Below are 18,067 nucleotides of genomic sequence, written 5' to 3'. Positions count from 1 at the left end.
CCTTGCAAATTTCTTTTGGATGGTGCTCTTACAATCTGTGACAGGTCAGGACAGCTGGGTGGGTGAAGACATCAAAGAGGCTACCCTGATGAGAGATGCTCCAGATAGCTGAACAGAAAGTTGAAAGAGCCTGGTTGCCTGTGATTCTCGTTCAGTCCCTTCACAGAAGCTGTACTTTGCCATGGCTTTCTCAGAACTTCAGTGGCTGGAACGAAAGGTTAGATTTTCCTACAGAGCTTTTCACAGAGATTAAGGCTGACCTCTGCTGGTGGGAAGGGTTCCTAGCTTGTGCCATAAACTTCACCACTTGCTTTTTTAAAAGTCATCTTGTTTTCTTTCATAGCATTTTAGACCACGATGCTCATCTAGTCCAACCCCCTGCAATGCAGGAATCCTTTGCCCAATGTGGGGCTCGAACCCACGACCCTGAGATTAAGAGTCTCATGCACTACCAACTGAACTATCAAGAGCTTTCAAGAGTGAAATCTCTAAACGGCCTATATGGCTGCACTGAAGTGCAAAGCCAGACCATCTTCATTTTTGGCCCCCTCCTGCTTTGCAGCTGCGCCACACCAAGAACCTCACTCGGCCCCTGCAGCTTCCCCCTGATGTCGCAGAAATGGGACTTGCTGGTGGATGCCCAGAGGCTGAATTTGGACATCATCTCCTTTTCTTCCCCATTGCCAATCTTTAATGTAAATGGTTGAGAGCATATAAAACAGCAACCTTCTCCTTCCATGCCTAGTCCTGAGCAATCTCAAGCCTTGGGGACCTTTCTGGCATCTGTATTGCATTCCTTGACTTCAGGCTCAGAGCCCGGGCTCTGAAATACCCTTCCCAGGGAGTCCCGCCAGGCTCTCACCCTCCTTCTGCCAACAGGTAAAGAGCACTGGATTTACATGGGTCTTTGCCTGCATTTTAGTCATTACTCATTTTTCTTAATGGGCGGCTGGCTTCATTTATGGGCTTTGCCTGCTCTACTTTTGGCTTGTAGATTGCCACTTGCCTTAACGTATGTGTTTTATTGTGGGTGTGAGCTGCCATTTGCACCAAGAGGAGAGGTGGGAGGAAACCTGAATAAATAAATAAATAAAAATAATATTGAGCTGTTCCTACATATCCATTACCCCCTCTGCTATTCACCCCATTTCTTCAAGCACACACAACTGCTAAGTTTCATGTCCAATGCTTGTGTACCTTTTTTTTAATGTGCAAAGCAACCTTTAGATTATGCGAAACTGCAGTGGAAACAAATGACTCAACAGCAAACCTAGCCTCCCCTTTCAAGCACTGGCAGAGCCCCATTTCTTCCAAGCCACCCACACAAAGGAGGCACAACGCACCCAGGTGATGTAGCCAAGGAAACAGTGCCTTTATTCTGTAAGATTTAAACAAGAAGTGACTTGAGATCCGGCAACAAAATCCAGGAGCGCAGAGCCGGCCCTCCTGTTGCCCCTTCTCCCTGCCCCCCCTCTTCCTCCAAAAACTTGCTTCTAAGGAAGAGGCTGGCAGGAAGGAGGGGAAAAGAGGCAGCCTCCTTGCCCACCCGCTCAAAGCAGGGGACACTCCTGGGAGGGGTGCACCTTCGGGATCTGGCTTCCCCAGAGTTCCAGATGCAGGAAGGTGGTGGTGGAGTTTGCTCCCCACACTATGCGTTCTCAGAACAGAACATGGCTAGGGAGTGTGTCCCCCTCCCCAGACTGCCCCGTTATCGCCCCTGCAAGGGGTCCAAGCACAAGTGGGAAGGGGGTTAAACATACAGGATGAGTGTGTATACATTATATATATATTCATATTTATAGAGTCACTTTGCAGTGCTTCTCAAAGGTTCAGCACCGCCAGGAGCTAATGCCGCAAGGCAGGCAGCCCCCTCCCCTGTCACAAGCAGGAGACTCCAAAGGTGGAGCCCTGGGAGCCTAATTCCATTCCTGCTTTTCCTGCCCACTTAAAAGCCTCTGGCCAGGAATAGAACCCAGATGGGCCCTGGCTCCCAAACATTTATCCCCAGCTGGTTTTGAGACCTGCCTCTTCACACCCAAGAAGGAAGAGAGGAGGTGCTTGGGAGACAGCAACTAAATCTAACACAGGAGGTTGAGGTGGGCATTATTCACCCACCCTCCCCACCGCCCAGGCAAAGCCACCAACGTGATCAGAAAATAAAAGAGGAGAGGCTCGAGGGGAACCACATGCCCCTCCCTTCTGCCAGAGGCAGGACCTGTCCAGAAGCAACCAGGTGGGCGAGTTAGCCCAGGTGCCCCATCAGTCGTCTATGCAAATCACTTCCCCACTTTTCGCCTCTTTCTTCTCCAGGCTCTCTCCTTCTTTTTCCTTCTTCACAATCACAGGGGGACCATTGGCTGCAATTGCAAAGCAGAGAGAGAAAAAGGCGGGGTTAGCTAGAGGAATGACTCAGACATGCAGCTCCCAACTCTTGCCTGGTGCTCCCTCTTGCCCAAGAAGGAACAAGAGGAGGAGAGCATACTGGTGATATAGCCATCCCCTGCTATAAGTCACCACCATTACATAGCCCACTTCTGACCAGAGAAGCTGCTGTTTTGACTAGCAACCACAAAACACGCTTCTTTCCCCGCCCACAGGCTCTAATCTTTTTAGAAAGCCATCATCAGCATCAGAAAGGAGAAAAAGCTTTGTACATAAAAAGTAAATTCAAAGCCCAGCAAATCGTCAAAGATGAAGAAGGGAGAATTATTGTAGTACAAGTCACGTGGCAAGGTGAAAAACTGTTAGTTGTCGGAATTTATGCACCAAATGGCAGCAAAACTGAATTTTACAAATCTGTGAAAGAATTTTTTTTGAATATGTGGATCAAAAAATTAAAATAATGGGAGATATGAATGGAGTAGTCTCATTGGAAATGGATAGATCAAGAAGAAAAGTAAAATCCAAAGAAGGAAAGTTACCAAAACTTTCTTTTCTTTAGTAGAAAGTTGCAATTTGGTAGATGTTTGCAGGGTGGTGGTGGTGAAATTTAATAAAATCATAAAATGCCAAACATATTTTGCTGAATACCATTTTTTAGGGGCACTGAAAAAACAACCAACCATGTAAATCCCTCATCAACTTCCATGTTCTGACATCCTTGAGCCAAGGAGAGAAGATACGATTGCTGGACTTCCTTCAACACCCATTTATTGACCTTTCTTCCCCCAGACTACCCAGGAATCTTCATTCCTCGATGGGTTTCATTGTTAAGTAGGTATGAGTCTAATTAGTGACTGGATCGGAGAATGCCATCTAGGTTCCCATGTCAAAGACAGGAATGCCAGAATATCAAAAATGCTCATTCTGATTTGTTGCTCTAAGGATGTATTTTGGTCCAGGAAAGAGACAAAATCCGTCCCCCACCGCTGTCCCCACAACAGTGTGTGTGTGTGTGTGTGTGTGTGAACTGTGGTCAGAGATGCCACATGCAGTTTCAATTTGCCCTTGCCTGCCCTTTCCCCACTCACCCACAACCAACCTGTGATGAAGGAGCCAGTTGGCATTTGGCTGTAGTTGGCACCCATAGTGGGGAGCGTTCCGCCAGGGGTGGAACCAAAGGAGCCCCCAAAGCTCGGAGGGGTGGCATAGGGCCCAGGGGGGAAGGCCTGTAAGAAGAGAAGGAAAAAAAGAAGAGGGAGAGGGCAACTGAACTCCAGCCACAATGCAGAGAAATCCCACAAGAGAACAGGTGGAAATAATAACTCTGTCTAGAAGGACCATCCTTCCAAGTCTTAAAAGTTTCACAACCTGTTTTATCAGTTGTGTTCCAGGCTGCCTTCACACCAATAGAAGCAAAACCATGTTAGGCCCTGTTGTGAGCTGCCCTCCATCCCACTTCACTGGCCAGTCAGGGAAACGCGAGTGGAGCAGGGAGCGGCCGGTTACCGGGGCAGTTTGTGTCTCATTCCCCTTGCTTGCCAAGCGGCTGAGGATGCTGCGTTCAGACATCTGGAGGCGGGCGGCGATTGGAGGGATGCGAGAGAGCGTGGCTGGCAGGCGCGTCACGTCTGCTTTCATGTCGCTGAGAAGCTCCTCAAGCTGGTTCAGCACTGGGAGGAGAGAGAAATGAGGAGACAGAAGGAGAAAGAGACCGAAATCTGTCAGGGGGGGCATAGCCCAGGTTAACAGGTGACCTCTCCTGGAACCCAATAACCCCATGCCAAACCTATCCTGCATTTCACGATGTTCATGGGGGCTGGGGGTGGCGGCGGCGTGAGATCTGCTCCTGAGCCAAACTCACTCCATGGACACTCCTAAAATGAGCTAGAAGATTTATCCACTCTTCCTGCCCTCCCGTCATAGAGAAGGGATTCAGCCCACTTGCCAGATTTTTCATCACCAAGCGCAGAGGAAATGCTCTCCCAAGGGACAGCTACCAGGCACTGGAGACTCTCGGGTGAGTCCAAGCAGATGGAGGGAAATGAATGCACCAAGATGGGAGACTGAATGCAAGGGATGCTCACACAGTACTTGGGAGGCTGGGGGACACACCAGAGAAACTCACACAGAAACAAACCAGATATACTTGAGAGATGCACCAGAGAGAGCAAAATATTTAAGAGACACGTGGATGGGGACACAGGTGAACCAGTGCTACTCACAGAATATTTGGTGGAGAAATACACAAGCGATACTTAAAAGTGCATGGAGCCAGGTATCTCAGAAGCGCTCCATGTGAAACTCAAGAGAATTTTATGGGGACTTAAAAAAAGAAAAGATACATCAAAAGCACTGAATATGATTGTGTATGAGGATAGTCCGGAGGGTATATTCCACTGCTACACTGAAAGATACTCAGCAGTCATGCTTGGGACAGAGAGGAGAGGGGAAATGTTCAGAAGATAAAAAGATGTTTTGCAGATGTCCAGCAAGCACACAGAGGATTGTTGGCAGATACTCAGAAGATATTTGTGGATACTCCATGGATAGACCAAAGCAGATACACCAGAGATACACAGAGCAGGATCAAGGAGACAACTGTACACAGCGGCTTTTCTGATCACAACCGCACTTTAATGGCTTCAGAATGTGGTACAGAAGGAGGACGCAGCACAGAGGCGCGGGGGGCGGGGTGTAGGGGGTTCACATGGACTGTCCTCTCCGGGCCCTCCTACCCGCCCGCCTCTTACCCTTGTGCAGGACGGCATTAGCAGGCTTGTTGCCAGCCAGAGATTCCTTGGACAAGTGCTGGTGGCTCTCGGCCAAACACTCCACCTCGGCAAAGCGGGTGTTGAGGGCCATGGCCGGGTGGCTGGGGTCCTGAGTCATGTTCAGGTAGGCGGCTCTCCGCAGCTGCTCTTCAATCACCAGGGCTTGCTCCAGAAGCTGAAGGAAGGAAATGGAGAGGAGGAAAATGAGGTGCTATGAAAAACTGCCATTTGGCCCAATGTGGCTTTCCTCTCAAGGTAACCAAAACCAGGACTGGGCAATGATTTGCAGATTCTTCAGTATTGATTAGTTTAAACAAATCCAGTTAATTCTGGCTCTTCTAAGCCACAAGGAGGGGAAGGAAACTATGCAGAATACTGAAGTACTCCTGAAAGGCTTACACCTCCACTGCCCCACTTTAAGGATTTCAGGTTCTCCCCAGGCATTACATTCAAACTTATTTTCATAACCATAAGGACTAGAAACCTGTTTATAAAAGCTGAGATTATTCTGCACCCCAAAATACATTTGTGAATGTGGAAATAATGTAATTGTCTGGATATACGCCGGGTTTATTTCAGAAGCTGCTGACATCATTGTTATCCTCGGATCAGCAACCTCTGGTTACACTGCCAACTTTAACACAGCTTCAACTTTAGCTTCAAAATGCTGAAAGCAAGCTTTTCAATTACACAGACTGCTATGCCTGAAGAAGTTGTGCTCTGTGACATCCAACTGGCCCCAAGCCCTTGATTCTATTGTCTGGTCCCATCAATTCATCCACACCTTGAATCTTCTGGCAAGGAACTTGTTCTTCATCTCCAAAAAGTTTCCCTTGTTGGCTTCGGTCTTAAAGGGCTCATTGATGATGGCAAACTGGTTGTCATTCTGGATATCCTGCCAGCGAGCGTAGCCGTGACTGTAGAGAGGTGCCGGGGCATTAAGGAATCTTCACAGGCCACAGGGAACCCACTGCCACTTCCCAGCAAGGCAGGGGAACAAGGAACTGCCTGGCATGAAGTCACAGCCTACAGCTTATGGTTCTGCATGGTTATCTACCCTGAACCAAGAGGCCATAAATGCCTTTCCTAACCCTGAGGATATGAGTGAAAGTCTGGATCTGCTGTTCCCTGTCAACTCACACAGCTCCATAAACAGAACAAGCATAAAACAGCAAGAAAAAGCATTTGAACCTTTGTTTTCCTCAGAAATACAGGAATGGAGGAGATAGCAGACTTTGTCTGAAATATTAAAAGACACCTGGGGAAGAAGTCCCATTGAGCCCTGCTGGGCAAACATGCTTGGGATCATAGGGCATGATTAGGAGCAAACCTTTTGGGCAGATGACTGCCTATGGAACATTTCCTTTCAAGGCTGGAAGGGGAAGATGCTGGGTCCTAGTGCCTGCCTGGCAATGGTTGGATAATCCCCCAGGAGATGGAGGGCAGCCCAAGCAGGTGCTAGGCTCTTCTCCCAGGCTAGGACTCTTTTTCTCCACTGTCAGCAGCATTCAAGAGGGGGAAACACTGAAGTCATGTTTGCTACATAGAACGCCAGCAGCGGACATTCCTAGCACAGAGAATAGTTGCTGGGTCTTTTCCCTGCTCTAGACAGCCGTTAAGAAGGTGCCAAATCTCCCTATGAATCAGCCAGTGGCCAATATTGGAGGAGAGTGCCATCACCAAGCCCACTCCCAGGTTAGGCACTAATCCTATATTTCTGTTACTCGTCTCTCTATACAGTCGTACCTTGGGTTACATACTTAATTGGTTCCGGGTCGCTGTACGTAACCCGAAATGCACATAACCCGAACAACGCGTTCTGTGCATGCGTGAAGTGTGTAGAACGCTTCTGTGCATGCGCGGATCGTGCACGCAGCGGGTTACACTTCCGGGTTATGGGAGTATGTAACCTGAAGCGTACATAACCCGAGGTACGACTGTACTGTCAAATCTCTTGCCAAGGAAGAGCTCAAGTAGGGGTCTCCAGGTGAGCTTGGCTCTCCTTACTTGCCAAGAATCTGCAAACACACACACATACTGCTCTCCTGGGTAAAAGGATACAGGACAATGCCCGCCAGTAGCCAGTAGTCATGTCGGCGGTGCCAGATCTCATTAAGCTTACTGGAGGAGATAGCGGCTCGCTCCTCGTTCTGCCACAGGGTGTGGAGTTCTGAAGACAGGGGGGGTGGGGAGAGAGATGTCTACAGTCAGTGCTACTCTTGATGAACTCCTGGCAAAATTAAGTGCATTGCTTCTCTTCACAAGGTGACCCAGCTGGCACCCAACCTTTCAAACAGTACAAGTTACTTCCACACTAAGTGACCTAGTTCACACATTATCCACTTAAGGGAGAGAGCCTTTTTCCCTAGTTGGCCCAAACAAGGGAGGGGGGCGCTCTCTACACACCTACACACACACACTTGCCAGGTCACTCTCTATCCTAGCACAGGCTCATCTCCACATTGTGGGTGTGCACCCGAAGCCACAACATACCCGTGAAGCCACCGTCAGCTATGTTGAACATGAATCTGGGCTTCTCGGTCTTCTCCTCCTTCTTGCCATTGTTCCGGTTTTCATCTTTGATGCTGCTAGCTTTGGGCTCTTTTCCAGGCTCCCTCTCGGTTTTTGCCTCTTCTTGTAAGAGGGAAGGTGAGAACAGGGAGGTGAAAGAGGCCACCAAGCTCTGAATTCTCCATCCCCCTCCTTTAGCTCTGTGCCCCACCCCCAGGCTTCCCCGCTGGAGGGGGTTGGCAAAATTCTACATAAGCCACACCCTCAAATTGAAGGCCTCCCTCCCTCCTTCGCCATGTGGAGTCACCCTGCATATGTCAGCCAATTTCTGGAGTGGGAAGGGGGATCAGAGAGGTGTCTTTGTCCTTTCCCAAACAGGACCTTCAAATCCTGCCATCAGGCCATTCCCAGAAACCAGAGCAAGGTAAAATGTGGGGTTGGGGAATTAAAAACTTTAAAGTATCACATGACCCCTTCCCAGTGAGAGTCCTAAACTGCTCATTTCCCCCAGCTTGCCCAACCCCTGGATGGTGACACAGATTCAGCACTAGGTTGCAAAGAGCTTTAGTTCAAGCCCTGCAACCACATCTGGGTTCATCCCTCTACACTTCTGCCTCGTAAAGGCCATGTTACCTTTTTTCACTTCCTGTGCCTCTCCCTCAGCCTTTTCCTTACTCTCGTCGCTCTCCGTGGGTTTCTCATCTGCCATGAGTTTTTCGGGATCAGCATCAGGAACTTTGGAAAGTGCAGGGAAAACGTGAGGTATGGTGGTGTCACTTGGGAGTATCTGATGTCATGCAGTGCTGTGTAGGATCTTCACTATAATCTGTTACCATTTCCCCCAAAAAAGAACAGCCAAAGTTTCTTGCCCTCTTTGAAAACGGAACATTGGTTGCTTATCATGACAAGTGTAGGGGGCCTCCCATAGAACCACGGGCACTACCGCCACAATACCACCACACACCATCCAGAGAAGATACAAGCAAGGTGGACATTTGGTTGGAGATCCCACTGATGACAAGCTCTTCTCAGGTCCACATTCCTTGACAGTAAAGAGCAGGTGAGGATTCCTGAGGCACATTTGCACCTTCCTTTTATTACTCAGAGCCTTGCCCACTGTGGTACCTGTCTGGTCAGTTGCCCCAATGAACCCAGCCTTCGTCTAGCACGAACCACTAAAATGAGCAAATTGCATTTCCTCCACGTTCCCAAGGAAGGACAGTCTTCAGTGCTTGGATCTAGAACCATCCCCCCTCCACCCCCATCCTTATAATTCTTTACCCAATTTCTCTTTCTCTTCCTTGACTGCAGGTTCAGCTTCCATCTCCTTCTCCCCAAGTGCTACCAATCCCTCCTGGTCGGGCTTCTTGGACGACTCCAGTTCCGCTTTTTCCCCTGAGAAGGTGGCAGAAGTGGGCTGCTCGGGGGCTGAAGGCTGAGAAATGCAAAATAACAACCATTTTCCACCACCCTGTGAGCTTGTGATACATTGCTAGGAACTCCACACACCAGGGAAGTGAATTAGAGATAATGTAACGCTACTAAAGGGGATTGTGTGGTTGAAGTTTCACTGTCTGCAGGTGAAGCTACTGCTTAATTGTGGAATCCTCAAGGTGTTGTTTCTAAAGGCCAGAAGCTTTTAATATCAAAACTAGTAGGAAGAAGAGAGCAGGGCACATCCATAGAATGTTGGTTGTTGCCTTCAGTACCAACAATCCTGGTAATTTCCCCAGGAGTATTGCTTTTGAAAACATTCCCAAAATATCTTTCACTCCCCTACAAGGTACAGCAAACCAGGCAGCTCTATTGCTTGGAGGACCATCTGAAAGAACCCCTGCCTTGAACAAACACAAACCTCAACCTCCATTTTCTCGCCACCCTTGGCTTCTTTCTCCGGCTTCTCATCTTTGGCTTCTGGGTCTTCCTTTTCTGCCAGGGTTGCCCCATCTCCTTTGTCACTGGGAACCGGGGTAGCTGTTGGAAAGAAAACAAAGGTAACAGTTAGTCATCCTCTCCTTCAAAAACACATTTGCACTATAATCCTATATACTTTAGAACGAATCCAAAGCCAAGATAAACTGTAGCCATTCAAATCCACATGCCACTTGTCATTTCAACAAACGGAGTTTTAATCTAATGTCCACCTTCTTAAACTGAATCTGGTTTCATTTACACTGGTATCAATGTAAAGTGACTTTGCCTTAGACCCTGGGGCAGAATTCTAAGCTCTTTTGAGAGTATCTATTTGGAATGAATTAGTAAATGTAGCCAGCCCCAATGCTCAGAGATATGGCAGGATAGAAATCCTAAGAGACTAGCAACATGGAGGAACTTTACCTTCACGTATTGGCCAGATTCTGAACCCATTAGGAGGGTATCTGGCCTCTTGGTTGGAAGTGATTTGGAGTTCCTCCCACCCCCACCAAGAGATCCTCAGTGTTTCCCACTGCTCCAGGGGGCATACCTGGCTTGGAGGTGCAGGGGGTATTGGTGCAGCTGGGGTCTGGGGTGGTGGTGGAGGTTTTGATTGTGGGAGATGAAGCTCGGGATGACTTTTTGGAGTCAGCGCTGGGGTCAGGCATCAATTCAGGCATGCTCCAGCGACCATTAATGTGTTCAAACTCTTGCACCTGCCATACAAAAATATATGCAGCCCACTGTGAGCAAACACATTTTAGCTGTGTTAGATAAGGGTCGCAAGAACAAGCCCAACAGTAGAAATATTGACGAAGGGAGGAGGATCCCATGGACTCAGTCAGGCTCTCATAGAAGAGATTCTGCAGTCAAGATGTTCCCAAACAGGAAAAAAACACAACAAAATACTGGCATTCCCATTCATTCCCTTTAAAAAAAAACATTCTAATAGCCTCAAAGCACACAAAAACTGTGGTTCTGTCTCATGGCATTTAAATATCTCACTTTTGTATGATGAGACTTTTAAAATTCAAACAGATGCTGAATTCCAGGAATACTTTGAAAATAATAAGGGTACTACTTCTTCTCAGGCTATTGAATGGGAAGTCTATATTTGAGGTAAGGTAATAATAGCATATGCTTCTTATAAGAGACAGACTAGAATTTCGCAAGAAAATAATTTGGAGAAAATAGTGAATTGTCTTTTAAGAATCCTATTCTTCAAACTGAAGACTGCAATGCAATCTGCAGCATCCTGTTCTTCAAATTGAAGGTTGTAATGCACAAAATATTAACTATATTATGCTAGAGCTGAATTTGCACTGTCTTATTTGCACCAGAGCTATGGCGATTGTGGAGAGAGGGTGGGTAAAATTTTGGCTTTTGTTTAAAGCAAAAAGAAGAAGAGGGAGTTGGAATTTGCCTTGTTAATGGTGAACAAGAAAGCCAAGGTATTCAAGAACACTTCCTTTTCCTTTAGAAGAAAGAAGCCATGCTCAAACTCACGCATAAAAATTTCTTAAGGGAACTGGATGATTTCCCTTTACCCACCTGCCTTTCCTACCCTGATGGTCAGATTCCCTACCTTTTTCTTCACCAGAGACATGACACCTATCCGTGTCAGGACCTGCTGCCTCGAGAGACCTTCCCTGGGCACCCCATCGGCAAAAGTCTCGGAACCGTCAGCCCCAGGCTCGCAGAGGTGTCTCATGAATAGTGAGACGTATGCCCTGAAGAAATATAAAATCCAACAGGCTGAATGAGAATTTATGCAAGGGGGGGAGGGGAAGCACCAAAGTTAAGATCCTGATACATTTCCCCATGGATGCTGAGGGGACAGAGCAACTCCCCTATGAGGAAAGGTTACAACAGATAAAACAAATATCTGAAGTGGCGTCACATGGAAGATGGAGCAAACCTGCTTTCTGCTGCTGCAAAGGGCAGGACCCAAACCATGGATTTAAATGATGAGAAAGGATGTTCTGACTAAATATTAGGAAGAACTTTCTGACGGTAAGAGTTGCTTGGCAGTGGACTGGAACACCAGGGGAGGTGCTGGAGTCTCCTTATTGGAAATTTTAAAATGGAGGTTAGAAGGCCATCTGAAATAGATTTTTTTTAGCTGTGATTGCAGGGTGTTGCGACTAGATGACACTTGTGCTCCCATTCCAACTCTAAAATTCTATGATTCTATAAACATTTGGGGCTTTTTAGTTTAGAAAAAAAGCAAGTAGATGGTGATAACTTTGTATGAAATTATGCAATGTATGGAGAAGCGTTTTTGCTAAACTCTCATAATCAGTAGGATTATCCAGTGAAAATGAATGGAAGGAGAGTCTTTCACAGAGTGCCTATAGAAACAAGATGTGCCAATGGCTGCCAATTTGGACAACTTTAAAGGCAGCTATCAATACCTGTATGCTACTTCCTGGATCAGAGGCAGCCAGCCTCTCAATACCCATTGCTGGCGATCCTGGGCAGGAGAGAGTGACTCCACTCATGTCCTGCTTGTAGACTTCCCCCTGCATTTGGTGAGCTGCTGTGAACAGAATTATTTGGGTTTAAAGCAGGAGGAGCCTGCTTTGGGGCAGTGGATGGCACCTTAACATCTTTTGAACGTAGACTGCTGTCCATCTGCAAAAGCCTGCTCCTAACCAGTGGCTAGATTGCAATGATGTCACAGACATCTAGTGACTTTGTTTCCAGAAGCAATAGCACCCAAACCATGAGATGAGAGGGAGAGGAGGAAATGGAAAGGAATGGGAATACTGAACGTGAACCTGAACCCAAACACCCCACCTATGACAAAGACCCACATTTGCCATCAGAATATTTTTCTCCTGTCTTCACCCACTGAGCACATAGCTCTGTAACTGTGGGCCAGCTTGGTAGATGCCAGAGCTTGGGCTCCCCAATGCACCCGGCCACAGCCCCCCTTTGCTGAGGGATTGCTCTGTGTCTGCATGAGGGAGGGGAGGGTCACCTCTACACCTCACACTCCAGGAAACACAGACCCAAAAAATGTTTGGAGGGTGTGTCAGATGAGTAAGAACCATCATCACTTGGCAAATAGAGTTCTAGGGCTAATCTGTCCACCCTGTTCCAAGGGTTCAGGATCAGTACAGGCTATATGTCATGCTATACCTGAAAATGCCAAATCTGGTACTTGAACAAATTAGACTGAAAACTGCTTCCCTTGCATTTGCTTATTTTGTTTGATACGTTCTAGTAGTTCATACCAGCAGGGGGAGTGCTGAAGATGGGCCTTCCTCGAGCTCTGAAGGTTTTAGAAGGCATTGCTGGTATGCAGCCAAGCTTATCTTTGTGGCCGGAATGTCTAGAAAGAGTCTGTTTTCTTTCTTTTTCTTTTAATGAAAATAAGTTTCTTGAGATGCTGTGTGTTTGTGCTTGCACAGTAGGACTGTGACGTTTATACAATCCAGGTTATAGCTGCTTTGCAGGAGGATCCTCAAAACTTGTTATTCAGGAGGCAGCACAAACCCTGGCATGACGCAAATCTCACACAAGACACCTACTTAAATTCTTTCTCCGTCTTGCCCCGCAAGTCCCGGACCAGCCACTGGGAGGTGAAGGCATCCTGTGGAGGCATGCCCCAGCGCATGACGGCATTCAGGAAGGCCTTTCGCTGGCGGGTGTTGAACCCGAGCACCTGAAGGAAGGTGGCACAAAAGCCAGGGTCATCCCCAAAACATCACTAATATGGCTACTGCTAGGGTCCCCCTAACTCTTCTAGGAAACCTAGGAAACTAGCCACTTGCCCACAGAGCGTAACTGTTGCCAAACTGCCCACCACTCAAGCTGTACCACAACACATAGATTTTGTAAGCCGCTTTGATGTTTGCTTGCTTTTTTTTTTTTTACAATCAAGCAGTGCATAAATTTAATGCAATAAAAAATAAATAATGCCTAAGCCAAAGCACTGCTCCTTTTCCAGTCCCCCTTTCCCACAGACAAACTTCCTCTTCCCTGACATCTGCCTACAGAAACAAGACCCTCCAGTGGTCCAACCCACACTTTTTCCTATTCCACAGTTCAAATGGTGGTTAGGGCAGTGGACCTGTCCCATCCACCTTTCCCCTCCCACCACTCAAAGCCATCCTGCAAGGCCGTCCTCTCACCTCGATGTTCCCACCAACTCGTGCCAGAAGCGGGGGGAGAGGCTTGTCCTTCTCGTTCCGGAGCTGCCGTCTGGACTGTCGGCGACCTTGGCGCGCAGAGCAAGAGACAGAGGCTTACTATCACATCCCTCCACCGCTCTAGTATTGCCAAGGCATGGCCAGGTGCCCAGAAAGCCTCCGCCTGGCTTGGCAGGCAGGAGATGGAGCAGGTCCCACCGAAGTCCCTTGTGCTGGCCTGCCCAAGGCCACACACTCATTTGGCCCGGGAAAGCCAGGAAGAGAACGCAGCCCTCCCCCTGGCATGCCAATAGGGAGGGAGGGCTGGCTGGCTGAGATCCCAGAAAGACATGTGCAGCAGGCTGCCGTGATAGAAAGCAACCTCCCATCACACAGAGGAAGGCAGGCCACCAGGAAAGAGCAAGTCCCACAGGGTTTGTTAGGTGCAATACAAGGCAGCGTAGGCCAAGAATCAGTAACACAAAAACGCGCGTGCACACAAAGTTCACAGCCCTGATGGAATGCCGCACAAGAGCGAACCTCTGTTCCCAACCAACCATATAGATTTGTTCCCTCTCTTTGCTTGGCAGGAGCTCACCAGCTGCGGATTGAGCATGGAAAGAGGGAGGATCCCTCCCCTGGGCCGAGAGTTGGACTATTACACAATCTTCCGGCTCCTTTTGGGGCATACCACATGCAGGAGAGGAAGGAAAAACAAGCCCTCACCTTCTGGCCTTTCGTCAAAGTCTTCGTCCTCCTCTTCAGAGCCCACTGAGTACTCGGACTGATTGTCTGAAACAGCATCAGGCCAGTTTGCAAGCAGTACAAGGCTCTTGCTTTTTCAGTGCTTCTTGCCCCCTCCCATAAACCCCACATCACCAGACCACTTCCATGCAAAGTGTTGGAGAGGAGGTTGCTGGAACACAACCACCGACCCCCTTTTTGAAAGCTGAAAATCGCTTAAGACACCTGTGACCAACTATATGACCAGGTTGGTTTTCAGGGGGGCATGTTAGTCTAGATTTCCTTCCACTGCATGATGGGAGAAGCAGTCCTACCTCCATGTCTTGCCCACAAAACACAGTCCTCACACACTTTCAGCAGATGGAATCTGGTAATACCTTACACAACGCAAAGAAGATGCAGTTCTGGCTCTGTTCTCCCCCCCCCCCCAACCTCCATCAGGAATACTTCCTGAGGACTAGCCACTCCGAGCATGCATAAATGTTACGACTGTCACTCTTTTTTCCTGAATTTGCAGATTTCAAATTACAAGGGGGGGGGTCAGGATAGGGTCCCTAAAATCTGGGGCCATTTTGTTCAGTGATAGGTTCAGTAGCCCTGAGTGCCAGGTGGCCACTCCTATCCTCTCAAGGGGACCCCCAAATGCTGACCTTGGTCCTCTTGGGCCGCATCATTGTAGTTGACCTGTTTGCGCACACGCTTCCCTTTTCCTAGGTTGCGAGCCAAGTCCTCCTGTTGCTGTTCGTAATGGTGCCGCAACAGCTTCTCCCAGTAGTCAGGGTCCACATTCTCCTCTTGTTTAATGATCTCCCGCTCAATCTCCTCAATCTGAGGCAGCAAAGAGAAGGTCGGAGTCACTGGGATGCACATGCTAGCACAAAAACAGTCACCCTTTGCAAGCGACCTTGTGGAGCCGCACACTCCGCACCCATTGCTCCATGGCTTCAGGCACATGAAGACCTCTCATCTGTAAGCCCTGGAGCACAGCCTTGCTGCCTATTGAACCATAAGTCATGATCTCACAGCTGCCTTGTCTGACTGACCTTGTCCTCCTCCCGAACCACGTACTGAGCCACTTTGAAGGAGCTGAGGTACTCGTTCATGTTTTGGACGTCCGCATCATCGGTGGCATCCTGGTTACGGTCCAACAGCCGTGCAATGGCTTCGTTGTCATAGTGGATGACACTGCTGTCCTCCTCTTTGTTTTCTCCTGTAGTGAGGTGAGGAGAAGAAAAGGGAGTAAGGGGTAGGAGACTGAGGCTGACACCTGGGAGATTGCTGCCAGATTCACCACAAAGGATGCTGCGATTTATGATCGATGGGTTTCACCTTCAGCCCAAACCCTGATTCTGCACAGTACACTTTACCCTGCAATGGTTGCAGCAAGAGGTACCTGCATCATTCGACATAGCAAGATCCGCTGGTGCACCTGGAAGCACAGGTGGCAGAAGAGGCCAAGCGCACTGCTCAGCAGCTCTGTCTGATTAAAAGAGTACAGCTTCCTTTGTTCAGCTTCCCAATGTGCAACAGTTATTCCTCTCCTAACATACATGAGGCTAGACTACTGCAATTAATTCTACTTGGGACAACCCTTGGACATTGCAAACAACTGCCTGTCTCTTGATGCATCGCGATCTCCTCACCCTCGTTTTCGTCCTTGAAGAGCTCCTCAGTGCCAAACTTGAGGATGTCATCCAGCTCCTGTTTCGACATGCTGCCTGACTTGGAGCCCAGGCCTGGGCGGACAACTAGGTGAGTCAGCATCATCTTCCGCTTGGCCACCTGCGTAATACGCTCCTCCACAGAGGCCCGTGTCACAAAGCGATAGATCATCACCTTGTTGGCCTGGCCAATGCGATGAGCTCTGCTGAAGGCCTGCAAAATGGGGGGTGAAAAACAACCCAAGAAAGTCAGGTAATGATGAAATGGCTTGGGGGGGATTATGGCCCTTATGTCCTGATTTGGGTTTCTCACCATAGGAACCAAGATGCTGAACCAGATAGGCTTTTGAGCTAATTGATCTGCGCTCTTCTGGTAAGCTGCTATGGTCAAAAGTATGTGTGCTAAAAACAGGGTGGGTGGGAAAGAAGGGGACCTGCTTTGCAGCAATGGTTATATCTGAAGATATTTTAGGATAAAGCAGGCTGCTGCCCATCTGTATATTTGTCCCTAGCCATTGGCTGAGCTGCAATGATGTCAGAGACCTCTAGTGACTTTGGTTCTAGAAGCGGCCTGCAATAGCACCCAAACCATGAGAAGGGAGGGAAGGGAGGAAACGCAGAGAAAGAGAAATAGAGAGAATTAACCCAAACACCCTGAACATGAAAGAGGCCTGGGGCAAGACTCGTTGCTCCACATTTGCCATCAGATTTTCTTCCCTTGTCTTCACTCTGTGAGCACACAGATCTGTAACTGTGGGCCAGCTTGGTAGAAGCCATAGCTTGGGCTCCCCAGTGCAACCAGCCACAGCTCCCCTTTGCTGAGGGATTGCTCTGTGTCTGCATGAGGGAGGGGAGGGTCACCTCTACACCTCACACTCCAGGAAACACAGACTCCAGGGTTTGTCAGATGAGTAAGAACCATCATCACTTGGCAAATACCATGCTAAGGTTTAAATATCCACTCTGTTCCTAGGGCTCAGTGTCAACTGCAATACAGGCCTCTCTCATGCTGTTATCTCAAAATGCCTAATTTCCTACCTGAATAAAGTAGATGAAAACTACTTTCCTTGCATTTGCTGATTTCACATTATTCATTCAGTCTGTCCATGCCTTGGGTGGGAGTGCTGAAATCAGCCTCACTCTAGCCTAGAAATTTTAGCAGGTGTTGCTGGTACATGGCCAAGCTAATCTTTGTGGCCAGAAAATAGCTCTGACTAAAAATTATCTCTGTGTTAATGAAAAGTAAGCTTCTTGGGATGCTGAGGATTTTGCTTGCATAGTCGGATTGTGGGAATGTCTATACCCGTTGACCGCTGGTTGGCTAATGAGCGAAAAAGGGATGATAGATAAAATCAGCCTTTGGTCTGATCCAGCAAGGCTTTTTGTTTTTTTATTTACTTCATAAAATTAATATATTGATTGTAAAAAAACAACAACCACACCCTCAAAGTGGTTCTTATGTGCAACCTCCGGTGGATCTACATAATTATTATTATTTTTATATTCCACCTTTCTCCCTGATGTTTTAGATGCTTAGAAACATCTAGAAACATAGAAAAAAGCAATTATAAAAATAAACATTATATACACACATACACAGTGTATATATAGTCTATTAAAACATGCATGCAGAGCATTACAATAAAAACGTCACAGCACCAGCCCACTCCTTAAAAACAGAAGTCAATAAGGAGGAAGGAGGGGTGATCAGGGGAGCAGAGGGGCCTACCTGAATATCATTGTGAGGGTTCCAGTCTGAATCAAAGATGATCACTGTGTCTGCTGTGGCCAAGTTGATGCCCAAACCACCTGCCCGTGTGGAAAGCAGGAAGCAGAACTGCTGAGCTCCCGGGGCTGATAAAGAATGAAGACCTCAGTGAGTGAATCAGGAGGTAAGACATATGAACTGGACTCAACGTTCAGAACACAAAGCTGAACTCAGAAGTCA

General features: G+C 47.9%; 1 protein-coding gene across 6 annotated transcripts in view; it reads right to left on the bottom strand.

Annotated features, from left to right (window-relative positions):
• Positions 1–1,348: 1,348 nt before the first annotated feature.
• The window catches only part of CHD3 (chromodomain helicase DNA binding protein 3), a 57,185-nt gene continuing 40,466 nt past the window's right edge, over positions 1,349–18,067 (bottom strand). For 5 of the 6 annotated variants that reach the window (XM_033169336.1, XM_033169334.1, XM_033169333.1 and 2 more), the window contains exons 22-40: positions 17,849–17,973; positions 16,102–16,333; positions 15,502–15,668; positions 15,109–15,286; positions 14,441–14,506; positions 13,718–13,803; positions 13,115–13,248; positions 11,164–11,308; positions 10,129–10,294; positions 9,520–9,638; positions 8,946–9,099; positions 8,298–8,399; positions 7,647–7,787; positions 7,215–7,323; positions 5,938–6,070; positions 5,133–5,328; positions 3,889–4,052; positions 3,482–3,608; positions 1,349–2,357 (exon numbers count right to left, since the gene is read on the bottom strand). In XM_033169336.1, the coding sequence (XP_033025227.1) occupies positions 2,260–2,357; positions 3,482–3,608; positions 3,889–4,052; positions 5,133–5,328; positions 5,938–6,070; positions 7,215–7,323; positions 7,647–7,787; positions 8,298–8,399; positions 8,946–9,099; positions 9,520–9,638; positions 10,129–10,294; positions 11,164–11,308; positions 13,115–13,248; positions 13,718–13,803; positions 14,441–14,506; positions 15,109–15,286; positions 15,502–15,668; positions 16,102–16,333; positions 17,849–17,973 (2,642 nt within the window). In that variant the 3' untranslated portion in view covers positions 1,349–2,259. The remainder of the gene's footprint in view (positions 2,358–3,481; positions 3,609–3,888; positions 4,053–5,132; positions 5,329–5,937; positions 6,071–7,214; positions 7,324–7,646; positions 7,788–8,297; positions 8,400–8,945; positions 9,100–9,519; positions 9,639–10,128; positions 10,295–11,163; positions 11,309–13,114; positions 13,249–13,717; positions 13,804–14,440; positions 14,507–15,108; positions 15,287–15,501; positions 15,669–16,101; positions 16,334–17,848; positions 17,974–18,067) is intronic. The other variant, XM_033169335.1, reaches the window with a different exon arrangement.

This window comes from Lacerta agilis, chromosome 14 (genome assembly GCF_009819535.1).
Source record: "Lacerta agilis isolate rLacAgi1 chromosome 14, rLacAgi1.pri, whole genome shotgun sequence".
NCBI lineage: Eukaryota > Metazoa > Chordata > Lepidosauria > Squamata > Lacertidae > Lacerta > Lacerta agilis.
This window is presented reverse-complemented; position numbering and strand designations above follow the sequence as displayed.